This window comes from Chrysemys picta, chromosome 1 (genome assembly GCF_011386835.1).
Source record: "Chrysemys picta bellii isolate R12L10 chromosome 1, ASM1138683v2, whole genome shotgun sequence".
In the NCBI taxonomy this organism is placed as follows: domain Eukaryota; kingdom Metazoa; phylum Chordata; order Testudines; family Emydidae; genus Chrysemys; species Chrysemys picta.
The window spans coordinates 78108809-78125422 of record NC_088791.1 but is presented as its reverse complement, the minus strand read 5'-3'; the positions used below and the strand labels follow the sequence as shown (position 1 = coordinate 78125422).

Genomic DNA, 16614 nt, shown 5'->3' with positions numbered 1-16614 from the left:
AAAGATTGAATTATGGGTCTGATCCAGCAAAGATCTCTGCATGAGAAAACTTATGCCTGCATGGAGGCCATATAAAGTCAAAGGGGGCCTATGAGATGAATGAAGTTTAGTCTTATTGCTTTTTTAATTCTATAATATTTGTTGTGCATAAATTAGGCACATGCAAATACATGTATACAGTTGTGCACATACAACTTAAAACATCCTAGCCCTACATTTCTTTGTTTTGTATCTGGACCAAACATTTTAAAAAAGAGAAAAAGAAAAGGAGAATTTAAATACAAATCCATATGTAAGAGAGCACTAGCACTGTGTGTTAAATAAATCAGGAATTTTCCCAAGAGAAATTGCAGTTTCGTCAAAATTGAAATTTTCCATGTGGGAATTTCAATTTTGGTATTTTTTATTTTTTATCAGGAAATTGGAAATGAAGTAGTTTATTTCAATTTGTCTTGACAGAATATTTCATATTATTGAATTGATCTGAAATGTTTCATTTCAATTCAGTTTAAAAGCGAAACAAAACTAACCAAACCCCACACCCAAAACCCCACCCCAAATCCTCCAATAAACTGCATTTCATAGAATCATAGAATCATAGAATATCAGAGTTGGAAGGGACCTCAAGAGGTCATCTAGTCCAACCCCCTGCTCAAAGCAGGACCAATTCCCAGCTAAGTCATCCCAGCCAGGGCTTTGTCAAGCCGGGCCTTAAAAACCTCCAAGGAAGGAGACTCCACCACCTCCCTAGGTAACGCATTCCAGTGTTTCACCACCCTCCTAGTGAAATAGTTTTTCCTGATATCCAACCTGGACCTCCCCCACCGCAACTTGAGACCATTGCTCCTTGTTCTGTCATCTGCCACCACTGAGAACAGCCGAGCTCCATCCTCTTTGGAACCCCCCTTCAGGTAGTTGAAGGCTGCTATCAAATCCCCCCTCATTCTTCTCTTCTGGAGACTAAACAATCCCAGTTCTCTCAGCCTCTCCTCATAAGTCATGTGCTCCAGACCCCTAATCATTTTTGTTGCCCTCCGCTGGACTCTTTCCAATTTTTCCACATCCTTCTTGTAGTGTGGGGCCCAAAACTGGACACAGTATTCCAGATGAGGCCTCACCAATGTCGAATAAAGGGGAACGATCACGTTCCTCGATCTGCTGGCAATGCCCCTACTTATACAGCCCAAAATGCCGTTAGCCTTCTTGGCAACAAGAGCACACTGTTGACTCATATCCAGCTTCTCGTCCACTGTGACCCCTAGGTCCTTTTCAGCAGAACTGCTACCTAGCCATTCGGTCCCTAGTCTGTAGCAGTGCATGGGATTCTTCCGTCCTAAGTGCAGGACTCTGCACTTCTCCTTGTTGAACCTCATCAGGTTTTTTTCTGCCCAATCCTCTAATTTGTCTAGGTCCCTCTGTATCCGATCCCTACCCTCTAGTGTATCTACCACGCCTCCTAGTTTAGTGTCATCTGCAAACTTGCTGAGAGTGCAGTCCACACCATCCTCCAGATCATTAATAAAGATATTAAACAAAACCGGCCCCAGGACCGACCCTTGGGGCACTCCACTTGAAACCGGCTGCCAACTAGACATGGAGCCATTGATCACTACCCGTTGAGCCCGACGATCTAGCCAGCTTTCTATCCACCTTACAGTCCATTCATCCAGCCCATACTTCTTTAACTTGGTGGCAAGAATACTGTGGGAGACAGTATCAAAAGCTTTGCTAAAGTCAAGAAATAACACATCCACTGCTTTCCCCTCATCCACAGAGCCAGTTATCTCATCATAGAAGGCAATTAGGTTAGTCAGGCACGACTTCCCCTTCGTGAATCCATGCTGACTGTTCCTGATCACTTTCCTTTCCTCTAAATGTTTCATAATTGATTCGTTGAGGACCTGCTCCATAATTTTTCCAGGGACTGAGGTGAGGCTGACTGGCCTGTAGTTCCCCGGATCCTCCTTCTTCCCTTTTTTAAAGATGGGCACTACATTAGCCTTTTTCCAGTCATCTGGGACCTCCCCCGATCGCCATGAGTTTTCAAAAATAATGGCTAATGGCTCTGCAATCTCACCCGCCAACTCCTTTAGCACCCTCGGATGCAGCGCATCCGGCCCCATGGACTTGTGCACGTCCAGTTTTTCTAAATAGTCCCGAACCACTTCTTTCTCCACAGAGGGCTGGTCACCTTCTCCCCATGCTGTACTGCCCAGTGCAGCAATCTGGGAGCTGACCTTGTGCGTGAAGACAGAGGCAAAAAAATCATTGAGTACATTAGCTTTTTCCACATCCTCGGTCACTAGGTTGCCTCCCTCATTCAGTAAGGGGCCCACACTTTCCTTGATTTTCTTCTTGTTGCTAACATACCTGAAGAAACCCTTCTTGTTACTCTTAACATCTCTTGCTAACTGCAACTCCAAGTGTGATTTGGCCTTCCTGATTTCACTCCTGCACGCCTGAGCAATATTTTTATACTCCTCCCTGGTCATTTGTCCAATCTTCCACTTCTTATAAGCCTCTTTTTTGCGTTTAAGATCAGCAAGGATTTCACTGTTTAGCCAAGCTGGTCGCCTGCCATATTTACTATTCTTTCTACACATCGGGATGGTTTGTTCCTGCAACCTCAATAAGGATTCTTTAAAATACAGCCAGCTCTCCTGGACCCCTTTGCCCTTCATGTTATTCTCCCAGAGGATCCTGCCCATCTGTTCCCTGAGGGAGTCTGCTTTTCTGAAGTCCAGGGTCCATATTCTGCTGCTCTCCTTTCTTCCTTGTGTCAGGATCCTGAACTCGACCATCTCATGGTCACTGCCTCCCAGGTTCCCATCCACTTTTGCTTCCCCTACTAGTTCTTCCCTGTTTGTGAGCAGCAGGTCAAGAAAAGCTTTGCCCCTAGTTGGTTCCTCCAGCACTTGCACCAGGAAATTGTCCCCTACGCTTTCCAAAAATTTCCTGGATTGCCTGTGCACCGCTGTATTGCTCTCCCAGCAGATATCAGGGTGATTAAAGTCTCCCATGAGAACCAGGGCCTGTGATCTAGCAACTTCTGCTAGTTGCCAGAAGAAAGCCTCGTCCACCTCATCCCCCTGGTCTGGTGGTCTATAGCAGACTCCAACCACGACATCACCCTTGTTGCTCCCACTTCTCAACTTTATCCAGAGACTCTCAGGTTTTTCTGCAGTATCATACCGGAGCTCTGAGCAGTCATACTCCTCTCTTACATACAACGCAACTCCCCCACCTTTTCTGCCCTGCCTGTCCTTCCTGAACAGTTTATATCCATCCATGACAGTACTCCAGTCATGTGAGTTATCCCACCAAGTCTCTGTTATTCCAATCACATCATAGTTCCCTGACTGTGCCAGGACTTCCAGTTCTCCCTGCTTGTTTCCCAGGCTTCTTGCATTTGTGTATAGGCACTTAAGATAACTCAATGATCGTCCCTCTTTCTCAGCATGAGACAGGAGTCCTCCCCTCTTGCGCTCTCCTGCTTGCGCTTCCTCCCAGGATCCCATTTCCCCACTTACCTCAGGGCTTTGGTCTCCTTCCCCCGGTGAACCTAGTTTAAAGCCCTCCTCACTAGGTTAGCCAGCCTGCTGGCGAAGATGCTCTTCCCTCTCTTCGTTAGGTGGAGCCCGTCTCTGCCTAGCACTCCTTCTTCTTGGAACACCATCCCGTGGTCGAAGAATCCAAAGCCTTCTCTCCGACACCACCTGCGTAGCCATTCGTTGACTTCCACGATTCGACGGTCTCTACCCCGGCCTTTTCCTTGCACAGGGAGGATGGATGAGAACACCACTTGCGCCTCAAACTCCTTTATCCTTCTTCCCAGAGCCACGTAGTCTGCAGTGATCCGCTCAAGGTCATTCTTGGCAGTATCATTGGTGCCCACGTGGAGAAGCAGGAAGGGGTAGCGATCCGAGGGCTTGATGAGTCTCGGCAGTCTCTCCGTCACATCGTGTATCCTAGCTCCCGGCAAGCAGCAGACCTCTCGGTTTTCCCGGTCAGGGCGGCAGATAGATGACTCAGTCCCCCTGAGGAGGGAGTCCCCGACCACCACCACCCTCCTCCTCCTCTTGGGAGTGGTGGTCGTGGAACCCCCATCCCTAGGACAGTGCATCTTTTGACTTCCAATCGGTGGAGTCTCCTTCTGCTCCCTTCCCTCAGATGGGCCATCTAGTCCACTCTCCGCATTAGCACCTGTAGAGAGAACATGGAAACGATTGCTCACCTGTATCTCCATTGCTGGTGCATGGACGCTCCTCTTTCTTCTTCTGGAGGTCACATGCTGCCAAACCTCCTCACAATCCTTCTGTCCCTGCTGCGCCTGCTCTGAATCTTCAGAACATTGTGGCCGTAGAAGCATCTCCTGACGTCTGTCCAGGAAATCTTCATTTTCCCTTATGCAACGCAGAGTCGATACTTGTTTCTCCAGCCCTCGAACCTTCTCCTCCAATATGGAGACCAGCTTGCACTTTGTACAGACAAAGTCACTTCTGTCCTGCGGAAGAAAGACAAACATGGCACAACCTGTGCAGGTTACAACAGCTGATCGCTCACCTTCCATATCACCGTCCTCTTAGGAGCTTCCTCAACTGTTGCAGGAACTACTCGGAGAACCCTGCAGATGAAAGCCTCAGTGCGCTCTCCCCACGCAAACTCCTGCTGTTCGCCGCTCAGCTGGTTCGCTGCTGACTGCCCTTATATACCAGTCAGGCCCACTCAAGGCCCACCTGGAACAAAGCACTCCCAATTCACACTTTTCAAACAAACAAGCAAGCAATCAAGCACACGGTCAAACTGACCAACTGTCCCAGCAGCAGGCACTCAGATACTCACCAACACAGCCCCCCTAATGCAGCACTTAGCGTACCTCCTCTTGGACAGCTCCCAGGCAAACTCCTGCTGTTAGCCTCTGCTGTTCGCCGCTCAGCTGGTTCGCTGCTGACTGCCCTTATATACCAGTCAGGCCCACTCAAGGCCCACCTGGAACAAAGCACTCCCAATTCACACTTTTCAAACAAACAAGCAAGCAATCAAGCACACGGTCAAACTGACCAACTGTCCCAGCAGCAGGCACTCAGATACTCACCAACACAGCCCCCCTAATGCAGCACTTAGCGTACCTCCTCTTGGACAGCTCCCAGGCAAACTCCTGCTGTTAGCCTCTGCTGTTCGCCGCTCAGCTGGTTCGCTGCTGACTGCCCTTATATACCAGTCAGGCCCACTCAAGGCCCACCTGGAACAAAGCACTCCCAATTCACACTTTTCAAACAAACAAGCAAGCAATCAAGCACACGGTCAAACTGACCAACTGTCCCAGCAGCAGGCACTCAGATACTCACCAACACAGCCCCCCTAATGCAGCACTTAGCGTACCTCCTCTTGGACAGCTCCCAGGCAAACTCCTGTAACACATGGTTTTATAGGAGTTGTAGCTTGGGAGACAATGCTACAACCTGTCTCCCAAGAGACAATGGGCTCCTCCCTTGAGAACTTCATCTTCCACCCAGCATCCACATTACGTTGTGGGAGATGTAGTCCTCCAGGGAGCCGAGCTCATAGGAGACAATGAGCATCCAAACTATAACCTCTGTAAAGCAATGAACTAAGGAAATGCAGTTTAATGGGATCCTAATGGAAGCCTTTTGAATCAGTTTACCAAAACAAAGTAGAACATCTTGATTTCATTTCATCTTCAGAACATTTCATTTTGATCAAAAATGTCAAAGTGAAATATTTTCACATTCTTGAACAGATATATATATTTTTAATTTCCATTCTTTGAAAACTCTGAAATTTCACCCTTTCGGCCTGTTCGGTGATGAAAACAAATGTTGAAATTTCAGAAATTCCCCCGGGACAGAAATTATGAATTTTGTTTCACTCTACTGTTAAATTTCAGCCAGTCAGTGTGAATGCATTTGACTTTCAAAAGCATTTCCATGTACAGCAGATTGTGGTTTATATTGTTATGCAAATTAAGAATTTAGACATTGAGGACAGATCATGTCTACATTTTCCATTTGGATAATAATACAACTAAAATCTGGTCTTCAAAGAAATATTTTTGAGAGTCAAATGTATGCAGGTTGACTGGATGAGTTTTATAATGCACAGTTTAACTTCCACTCATTGTCTGGGGATGGATCGTGAGTGGAAGAAGAGGACACATACAATGCTGAGCTTTCTGTTTATAATTCAGGGATGGACTACAGGAGGGCAGGGTTTTTCTTTGCCAGCAGTTTCCCTATGTGACTTTTGAGTTTTGCTCCTGGTGGGGAGACTAATCCTGGGTAGAACTGATGATATTTCACTTCAGTTGTCCTATTGCAACATTAGCATAGGTTTGAATCATCCTGCCAGAATTAATCCTATAATCTCTCAATCTAGTTTGGCTAATTAGAAGCCCATAGAATCCACTTCAGTTGGATTTTTATCTTCTGTAGAATGGCTCACCCAACCTTAACTATTGCAGCCATTCAAAAACCGAAAATGTTGTTATAATAGTGTAATATAGATCATGGCTAATCAACTAGTGATTAACATACCATTTTGAGTGTATTCTGCAGTCCATGCAATGTTGTATGTGTACTTTATTGAATGGTAATTAAAGGAAACATTGAGGGAGAGTATAAACTAACTTCATTTGTCAGATATATTCCTGAAGACCTAAAATGCTACCTCTTCTATAAGGGGATTTCTTGGTCTCTGTGGTGAATTCCATTGAATACAATTGAGTATTAATAATAATGAAAAGAAGGAAGATATTTTGTTATTGCAGATCAGTTTAATGTTCTGGAACTTTAGAACTCTGTATACTGAAAAATAACTAACTACAAGATTATGATAATAGTTCACTGAATGTCATTCTAAAAATCATCTATCCCAGCCACCAGTAGGACTTTTGAAAAGAAGCTACCCTTTGTACATCAGGGTTTTAAAAAGATCAGTGAGTGAACATAGCATATAAGCAGCCATGCTAAATCAACGAGTGGCTTATACTTCCCAAGGTCTTTCTCCCAGTTGGTTTTATTATCACTGAGCTTCCAGCAAATGGTGAAAGATCGCCACTTCACACAGAAGGATTTTTTATGTTGTCAGAACTTGTCGATGTATTATTTTCTTAAGAACAATAACAATATTAAAGCATCATGCAGATGCTTGTAAAATCACCTCTTTTAATAACTCAGTAAAACACCATGGAATTCTTTGAAAGTATAAGAAAAATAAATCCACTTGTGTGTAAATTCAATTAAATATGAGCCTTTTACATGCCTGAAAGACTGGTTGGTCATTCAGCACATTGCTATACATTGATCACCAGGCCTCCCTTCCTTTTGTGAAATAACGTGATTTTGTACCCTGTCATGCTAACTGCAGAAACAACCTCCTCCTTTTACGTTATCTCAATTTCTCTTGATATAATACTGACACTTTTTTGCTGAATATCTCTATTTTTGAGGAGCTTTCATTTTAATTTGTAATTAAATTGAATTCAGGATAGCAATTCTAGTTTTGAGGGAAATGAGTCATCTCTCCTTTCCTGATGGAATTTGGCCATGCAGCTGAGGCTCTGAAAGTGATGAGTAAGAGCTGAGACAAAATCTTGCAAGATTCACCTCTGGCTACTATGCTTGATATAAATGAATGAAGAGCACCTTGGTCCACTGCTGACTGAAAACGTTTGTGTCTTATAGGAAGGGTAAGTAACCCTTAAACACACATTAGTCTGTCTAACATTCAAAAGACCATCTTCTGACAGACCCACTTATCATTTTCTGGTCTCCAATCACCCAATTTTGGCCAAAATGATTGAAAAGTTGTTGGTAACTGGTATTTTAAACTTCACACAGGCTTCAACCTAGATATAGATAGTGCTGGTCATGAAGCTGGATAACTTACTTTAGCCGTTGAAAGATCTCCAATGTACACGTTAATGTTGTTAGATTTCCACTTGCTCTATTAATTAACTGATTTACTTTAAATGTAGCTTTTTCTGTAGATCTCCTTGGGCAAGCCAAATCTGAAGACTCTACTATATCTCCAGTTTGTATTTCATTACATGCTGTACTGATGACAAGATTTATAATCCTATAAAAAGAGGCTGTGTTTTAAAGCTTAAACACATGAGGACAGAGAGTTAAGACCGAATTTCAGCGTAAGCCCTACGTTTCATGACTTTAACGAAAGTAAGTCAGTTTAATGAAAGTTGGTCATTGAAATGTTCTATTGAAAATGTAGAGTAGTGGCTTTATGCCGCATTTGTGGCTCCCTATTGAGGGGCTGTCCTTGATGGCAAAGAAGCATCAGAGTACAATGCTACTCGGCCTCTCCGACAGGACTGCATCAACAATGATGCAGGGCTGATATAAAACAACATTGATGTGGGGCTGATGTATGCCAGTTCTACATCTCTCCATGCTAGGCAAATCCTTAGCTGTCCAGATTCACCAACTTTCCAGATTAGTTTTACCCAGTGCTACATTTGTAATGAAAGAGGTGTTGGGGCTCAAGCAATTGTTTTACTTTCCTAACTGACGTGGCAAGCACAGAGATGCCAGGGCTATGCACTGCCAAGCCCAGAGGTGCTGGAGCTCAGCCCTGGCACAAATTAAGCATGGGTTTTGCCACATAAAAGTGGTGAAACAGAGATGAACATCTGGCATGCACACAAACCAGGCTATCTGTGGAATGATTTTTTGTCCAGCTATGCCAAAAGAAGGAAAAGAGACACTTGATATGGATGTAATTAGGCTGCAACTTTACTTTTAGATATCTGGGACTACCCGGCAGATAAAAGTGTACAGTGCAGGTAACCGTGGTTTATTATGTAATTACCCAGGGGGTTTCCACCAGCTCCCCTTCTTTTTCATCCAGGTCCTTCCAGCAAGTCCATTGCCGGGACCTTATCATCCACCCCCCTCGTAGGAAGGGTAATGTGGGCTATAAGGAAGGGGTTGGCTCCCTGCTGTTCAACCATAGAAGCCCCAAACCCCACACCATTCCACTCCTTTAACCAGCACCTACTTTTCAAGTCCTTTACCAGGCCATTTATCTGGTTACTGGATGCCTTCCCTATGGAGTACCTGCACTGGACCTCCGCCACAAGGAGGCACCAGCAATTAGCTTGGCTGCCACCCCCCCCAACCTAGTCAGGGTCCCAGACATCTTCCAATGGCCTTTTGTATAGCAGACCAAAAACATGTTACCCCCAAGTTTGATAGGTGATTCCCCCCGCCCCCCGCCCCGATTAACTTGGTTGCCCTTTGCACTACGCAAGGATCATCAAGGACTCCCGCAGCTGGGTTGCCAGTGCCATGTACCGCAACACCAGCCCCTTCCTGATGGGCCATATAGGTGACCAGCCTCCCAGATCCTCATCTGCCAAAGCTCCATAGCAACAGTGGCATCTACTTGAGTTAGTCGCTAGCTCCTAGTGCAGGCCACAGCAAACGAGACAGAGCATCTGCTATGCCATCATCCAACTGCGGGCATATGCTTGGAAGGAAAAAAAGATGTTAAGGCTTAAATATTGTGACACAAATTCCCTCTCTAACTTCATAACCCTGCATGAGGTGAAAGTTTGGCCTGACATGTTGTCATACCAGAAATACATACTTTTATTGGGAGGGAGCTGTAATATGCCCGCCCTTCTGTTCCACTCGATACCTAGGTATGCTAATGTAGTGGAAGGGCCCTCTGTCTCATCTTCAGCCAGGGATACCCCCAAATGTTTTGCCAGGCCACCTGGTTCATTGTCCTGTAATGGAGCCACCTCATGGGTATGAAAGGTGATGTATTACTCGATATTCCCTTGAGTGATGTTAGGGACCAAACCCAGGGGCGGGGGGGAAAACCCTTACTTCTCTATGGGTATGTCTACACTACGAAATTAGTTCGAATTTATAGAAGCCGGTTTTATTGAAATCGATTGTTTACAGCCGATTGTGTGTGTCCACACAATAAAATGCTCTAGGTGCTCTAGTCGGCGGACCGCGTCCACAGTACGAGGCTAGCGTCGACTTCCGGAGCATTGCACTATGGGTAGCTATCCCACAGCTATCCCACAGTTCCCGCAGTCTCCGCCGCCCCTTTGAATTCTGGGTTGAGATCCCAATGCCCGGATGATGCAAAACAGTGTCGCGGGCGGTTCTGGGTACATGTCGTCAGGCCCCTCCCTCCCCCGTCACAGCAACGGCAGACAATAGATTCGCGCCTCTTTACCTGGGTTACCTGGGTTACCTGTGCAGACAACATGGAGCCCGCTCAGCTCAGCTCACCGTCACCATATGTCCTCTGGGTGCCGGCAGACGTGGGACTGCATTGCTACACAGCAGCAGCTGCTAACTGCCTTTTGGCGGTAGACGGTGCAGTAGACTGGTAGCCTTCATCGCCGATCTGGGTGCTGGCAGCCGTGGGCTTGCCTTTTGGCAGTAAATGGTGTATTACGACTATTAGCCATCCTATTACAAGTCGGGTCATCGCACGTTAGCAGAGTCTTCCCCGAGCAGCCGATTGTGCAATAGGCCTGAAGACCATCGTCATACGCCGCCCCGTATTTGCTGCCAAGCACCCAGAAAGATGCCGACGTGGGGCTGCATTGCTACACAGCAGCAGCCCCTTGCCTTTTGGCAGATGATGGTATTTTATGATTGGTATCCGTCATCATCGTACTGGAGAGGCTATCACTCATGCTGCACCATCGGCTGCCAGCTTAAGATGTAAAAAATAGATTTGTTCTGTATTCATTTGCTTCCCCTTCCTCCGTGAAATCAATGGCCTGCTAAGCCCAGGGTTTTCAGTTTAATCTTTGGGGGGACCATTCTGTGTGACAGTTGTTTGTGTTTCTCCCTGTTCCTGTACCTGTACGCCATGTCGTCACTCGGCCCTCCCTCCCTCCCGCCCTCCCTCCTTCTCCTGGTCCATCAGATACTACTTTCGCGCCTTTTTTCTGACCAGGCGCCATAGCTAGCACTGGGATCATGGAGCCCGCTCAGATCACCGTGGCAATTATGAGCACTATGAACACCACGCGCATTGTCCTGGAGTATATGCAGAGCCAGGACATGCCAAGGCGAAACCCGGACCAGGCGAGGAGGCGATTGCAGCGCGGCGACGAGAGTGATGAGGAAATTGACATGGACATAGACCTCTCACAAGGCACAGGCCCCAGCAATGTGGAAATCATGGTGTCACTGGGGCAGGTTCATGCCGTGGAACGCCGATTCTGGGCCCAGGAAACAATCACAGACTGGTGGGACCGCATCGTGCTGCAGGTATGGGACGATTCCCAGTGGCTGCGAAACTTTCGCATGCGTAAGGGCACTTTCATGGAACTTTGTGACTTGCTTTCCCCTGCCCTGAAATGCCAGGATACCAAGATGAGAGCAGCCCTCACAGTTGAGAAGCGAGTGGCGATAGCCCTGTGGAAGCTTGCAACGCCAGACAGCTACCGGTCAGTCGGGAATCAATTTGGAGTGGGCAAATCTACAGTGGGGGCTGCTGTGATCCAATTTGCCAGGGCAATGAAAGACCTGGTGATAGCAAGGGTAGTGACTCTGGGCAACGTGCAGTCAATAGTGGATGGTTTTGCTGAAATGGGATTCCCAAACTGTGGCGGGGCCATAGACGGAACCCATATCCCTATCTTGTCACCGGAGCACCAAGCCACCGACTACGTAAACCGCAAGGGGTACTTTTCAATGCTGCTGCAAGCCCTGGTGGATCACAAGGGACGTTTCACCAACATCAACGTGGGATGGCCAGGAAAGGTACATGATGCTCGCGTCTTCAGGAACTCTGCTCTGTTTCGAAAGCTGGAGGAAGGGACTTTCTTCCCGGACCAGAAAGTGACCATTGGGGATGTTGAAATGCCTATCGTGATCCTTGGGGACCCAGCCTACCCCTTAATGCCATGGCTCATGAAGCCGTACACAGGCAGCCTGGACAGGAGTCAGGACCTGTTCAACTACAGGCTGAGCAAGTGCCGAATGGTGGTGGAATGTGCATTTGGATGTTTAAAAGCGCGCTGGCGCAGCTTACTGACTCGCTCAGACCTCAGCGAAAAGAATATCCCCATTGTTATTGCTGCTTGCTGTGCGCTCCACAATATCTGTGAGAGTAAGGGGGAGACCTTTATGGCGGGGTGGGAGGTTGAGGCAACTCGCCTGGCCGCTGATTACGCGCAGCCAGACACCAGGACGGTTAGAGGAGCACAGCAGGGCGCGGTGCGCATCAGAGAAGCTTTGAAAACGAGTTTTGTGACTGGCCAGGCTACTGTGTGAAACTTCTGTTTGTTTCTCCTTGAACCCTCCAAACCCCGCCCCCCGACCCAGTTCACTGTACTTCCCTGTAAACCAACCACCCCACCCCACCCTCCCCTCCCGCTTGCAGAGGCAATAAAGTAATTGTTTTTTCACATTCATGCATTCTTTATTAGTTCCTCACAGAAGTAGGGGGATAATTGCCAAGGTAGCCTGGGATGGGTGGGGGAGGAGGGATGGAAAAGGACACACTTGCATTTTAAAACTTTAACTCTTATTGAAGGCCAGCCTTCTGATGCTTGGGTGATCATCTGGGGTGGAGTGACTGGGTGGACGGAGGCCCCCCCACCGTGTTCTTGGGCGTCTTGGTGAGGAGGCTATGGAACTTGGGGAGGAGGGCTGTTGGTTACACAGGGGCTGTAGCGGCGGTCTCTGCTCCTGCTGCCTTTCCTGCAACTCAACCATACGCTCGAGCATATCAGTTTGATGCTCCAGCAGACGGAGCATTGACTCTTGCCGTCTGTCTGCAAGCTGACGCCACCTATCGTCTTCAGCCCGCCACTTGCTCTGTTCATCCCGCGATTCAGCCCGCCACCTCTCCTCTCGTTCATATTGGGCTTTTCTCATCTCCGACATTGACTGCCTCCACGCATTCTGCTGTGCTCTATCAGCCTGGGAGGACATCTGCAGCTCCGTGAACATATCGTCCCTCGTCCTACGTTTTCTCTTTCTAATGTTCACGAGCCTCTGCGAAGGAGAAACATTTGCAGCTGGTGGAGGAGAAGGGAGAGGTGGTTAAAAAAGACACATTTTAGAGAACAATGGGTACACTCTTTCATTACAAGGTCGCATATTTCGGCTTGCAGGCAGCCATGGTAGGCCACAGTGTTTTGGCTTTTTTAACCTTCTTAACATGCGGGAAAGGTTGCAAACAGCAGCGCATTTCCCATATCAAGGATGAATTGGGTTGTCCATTTAAAATGGGGTTTCAATGTAAAAGGAGGGGGCTGCGGTTTCCTGGTTAACATGCGGCACAAACACAAGTAAACCCCCCCCCCCCACACACACACACACGATTCTCTGGGATGATCACTTCACCCCTCCCCCCACCGCGTGGTTAACAGCGGGGAACATTTCTGGTCAGAAGAGCAGGAACGGGCGCCTCTGAATGTCCCCTTAATAGATGTACTGGCCGCGATTGCCAGGGCAAAGTAATCATTAAACACGCTTGCTTTTTTTTTGTAATGTTTACAAATATTTACAAAGTTACACTCACCAGAGGTCTCCTGTGTGCCCTGAGAGTCTTGGGTGAGTTCGGGGGTTACTGGTTCCAGGTCCAGGGTCACAAACATATCCTGGCTGTTGGGGAAACCGGTTTCTCCGCTTCCTTGCTGCTGTGAGCTACCTACAGTACCTCCATCGTCATCTTCCTCGTTCCCCGAACCGTCTTCCCTGTGTGTTTCTCCAGTGAGAGAGTCATAGCACACAGTTGGGGTAGTGGTGGCTGCACCCCCTAGGATCGCATGCAGCTCTGCGTAGAAGTGGCAAGTTTGCGGCTCTGCCCCGGACCTTCCGTTTGCTTCTCTGGCTTTGTGGTAAGCTTGCCGTAGCTCCTTAATTTTCACGCGGCACTGCTGTGTGTCCCTGTTATGGCCTCGGTCCTTCATGGTCTTGGAGATCTTTTCTAATACTTTTCCATTTCTTTTACTGCTACGGAGTTCAGCTATCACTGCTTCATCTCCCCATATGGTGAGCAGATCTCGTACCTCCCGTTCAGTCCATGCTGGAGCTCTTTTGCGATCCTGGGAGGACTCCATCACGGTTACCTGTGCTGATGAGCTCTGCGTGGTCACCTGTGCTCTCCACGCTGGGCAAACAGGAAATGAAATTCAAACCTTCGCGGGTCTTTTCCTGTCTACCTGGTCAGTGCATCTGAGTTGAGAGTGCTGTCCAGAGCGGTCACAATGAAGCACTGTGGGATAGCTCCCGGAGGCCAATAACGTCGAATTCCGTCCACACTACCCCAATTCCGACCCGCAAAGGCCGGTTTTATCGCTAATCCCCTCGTCAGAGGTGGTGTAAAGAAACCAGTTTAAAGGACCCTTTAAGTCGAAATAAAGGGCTTCGTTGTGTGGACGTGTCCAGGCTTAATTCGGTTTAACGCTGCTAAAGTCGACCTAAACCCGTAGTGTAGACCAGGCCTATAGGTAATTGATTAATTTTTTTTGGACCTTACCTGTGTGCTACTCCCCGAAAAGGGGATCTGAAATCCCAAAGTTAACCATGCCCCCCAAATATGCCACATATGTATTATTAGGGTAATCCCATAGGAAACCCTGAACACCCCTTAAGCCTAACTGGCGATGGTGCCCATGCCCATTGGACAGACCCCAGATTGCCCCTCTACTCAACCTGTGTTCTGCACCCCATGACCTGCTCAGCCAAGCCAAATGGGTCCCAAAGCATATCTTGCATGCGTGCTTGAATCTACAGGGGCTGTGAAAACAACCATTGTTAGTAAATGCCCAACAAATATTATTATGTGACTCGTGCCCCTGCTGAGCTTGCAGTGGAAGGAACAGGCCACTATCCATGTGAACTCCTGCTCTCCATGGAGTCATCCACTCTAACCACAGCATGTGATGCAGTATGTCGCACCCAGTTTGTGTTGCTCCCTTTAATTTAAACTGCTTGAGATGCGGCAAGTGCAGAGATGCCAGGGCTATGCTCTGCAAAGCCCAGAGGTACCGGTGCTCAGCCCTGGCACTAATTAAGCATGGGTTTTGCCACACAAAAGTGGTGAAATGGAGATAAACATCTGGCATGTACACAAACCAGGCTGTCTGTGGAATGTTTTTTTCTCCCTTTAATTTTAAAAAACAATGATTTCTTTCAAAGTAACCTTTTTTTGTAAGTTGCTAGTAAAAGACAATGGAAATATGATTTGGGAATATGATTTAGGCTCGTAGTCACTTGGGTGCTTTTGATATTATTTTTTACCCTAAATCTATTAAGTAAGAGCCAGTAATCAAGCAAAAACAAAATCAATCAATAAATAAAGGATACTGTTTTCAAAAACACTTTAGTGATTTAGGATTAGACCTGTGTACATAACTGATATTTTGGGTCAGTGACCAAACAGGAAAAAAATGAATTTTAAAAACTTTTTAGTAAAATGAAACAGGACAAAGGTTTTAGGTTGTACTAAACATATTGTTTGACCTGAAATAAAATTATCTTTTCATTTTTGTGGGGTTTTTTTTAACTTTTTTAAGCATAATAGAAGTAAAATTCTAAATACAAAGTTGTTTAAAAATGAAAAAAAAAGTTTTTTTTTTTGAAAAATTAGAAACTAAATATTTTAACTGTTTCAGAATTTTCCTTTTCTTTTTCAGTACAAACAATTCAGTGAATTCAATACAAGTTCACACAATGTTTCAGTGGACCCAAATATGCATTTCATGGCCAAAATGAGTTTTGTCCCAAAAAATTTGCCCAGTTCTACTTAAGACACTTGGGATCCTAAATCCTACAAGGTCAACTAAATACCTAAGTTCCTTTTGAAAATGGGACTTGGGGTCATAAGTCACTTATGTGCTTTTGAAAATTGTACTCAAACTCAAGTTTCAATGCTACTAAAATTTAAACCCTTAAATGTACCATAGTCTTTGTGCCAATATTGCAAATTACCTAGTCCAACGTTGTTATTTTATGTGATATTTTCTTTTATTGCAATTAGAATCCCATACTTACATTCTCCTTTGAAGAATGTCTGTAATCCCAGTGAAATGACATCTTTATAAAAGACTTTAAAAATAAGGGAACCTTACTTTCTTGTTTTTCAGTGTAGTCAAATGTAGGATAGCAAGACTATGCACCATTTGTAAGAAAGCTAGTCAAGTGTGATAAGACTGAATATTTGACTAGATTTTATTCTCCAAGAAGTCATTTTGGGGGTTTTTATTCCTTCACTCCCATTATGAAACTGAAACCCTTCACAATCACCTAAACTCAAATTGACCTCATTTGTGTCTCTTCTTTTGGACTTCAGTGAATTTGTGAGGCATAAATTAACATCAGTCATTCATTACATTCATTTAATCAGTCAGGCATTTAACCTTGACAAAGAATTTTACCTTAGAAACACATATATCTGTTACATTTTTTAGTAGCACAATTGAGGATAGGAGGTGTATTCCATTATTTTAGAGATGAGATTCTAAAATGAGTGAAGGATTGAGGCAACTATCCAGCTCAATCCCTTAAGCATATGCTTAACTTTAAGCATATGAGTAGTCCCATTACAGTTAATGAGACTGTTTGCTTGTTTTAAGCTAAGCATATG

The 16614-nt window shown here is 46.0% G+C and overlaps 2 protein-coding genes across 14 annotated transcripts in view; one reads left to right on the top strand and one right to left on the bottom strand.

Moving 5' to 3' along the window:
- Positions 1 to 16614, top strand: part of MGAT4C (MGAT4 family member C) — a 631037-nt gene that overhangs the window by 398043 nt on the left and 216380 nt on the right. The gene's annotated exons all lie outside the window — the stretch shown is intronic.
- On the bottom strand, positions 12405 to 14396 carry LOC135983807 (mediator of RNA polymerase II transcription subunit 15-like). Its single transcript, XM_065597168.1, has 2 exons — positions 13546 to 14396; positions 12405 to 13039 (listed from the first exon to the last, which is right to left on the bottom strand). Exons 1-2 carry the CDS (start codon positions 14084 to 14086, stop codon positions 12537 to 12539), a joined length of 1044 nt encoding a protein of 347 aa, XP_065453240.1. The 5' UTR covers positions 14087 to 14396; the 3' UTR covers positions 12405 to 12536.

What these genes read in the sequence shown, in the direction of transcription:
- LOC135983807 (XM_065597168.1), bottom strand. Translation starts at nt 14,086, where the DNA reads ATGGAGTCCTCCCAGGATCGCAAAAGAGCTCCAGCATGGACTGAACGG. An exon ending in GGGCACACAGGAGACCTCTG is followed by an intron (nt 13,040 to 13,545) that starts GTGAGTGTAACT and finishes CTCCTCCACCAG; the next exon opens with CTGCAAATGTTTCTCCTTCG.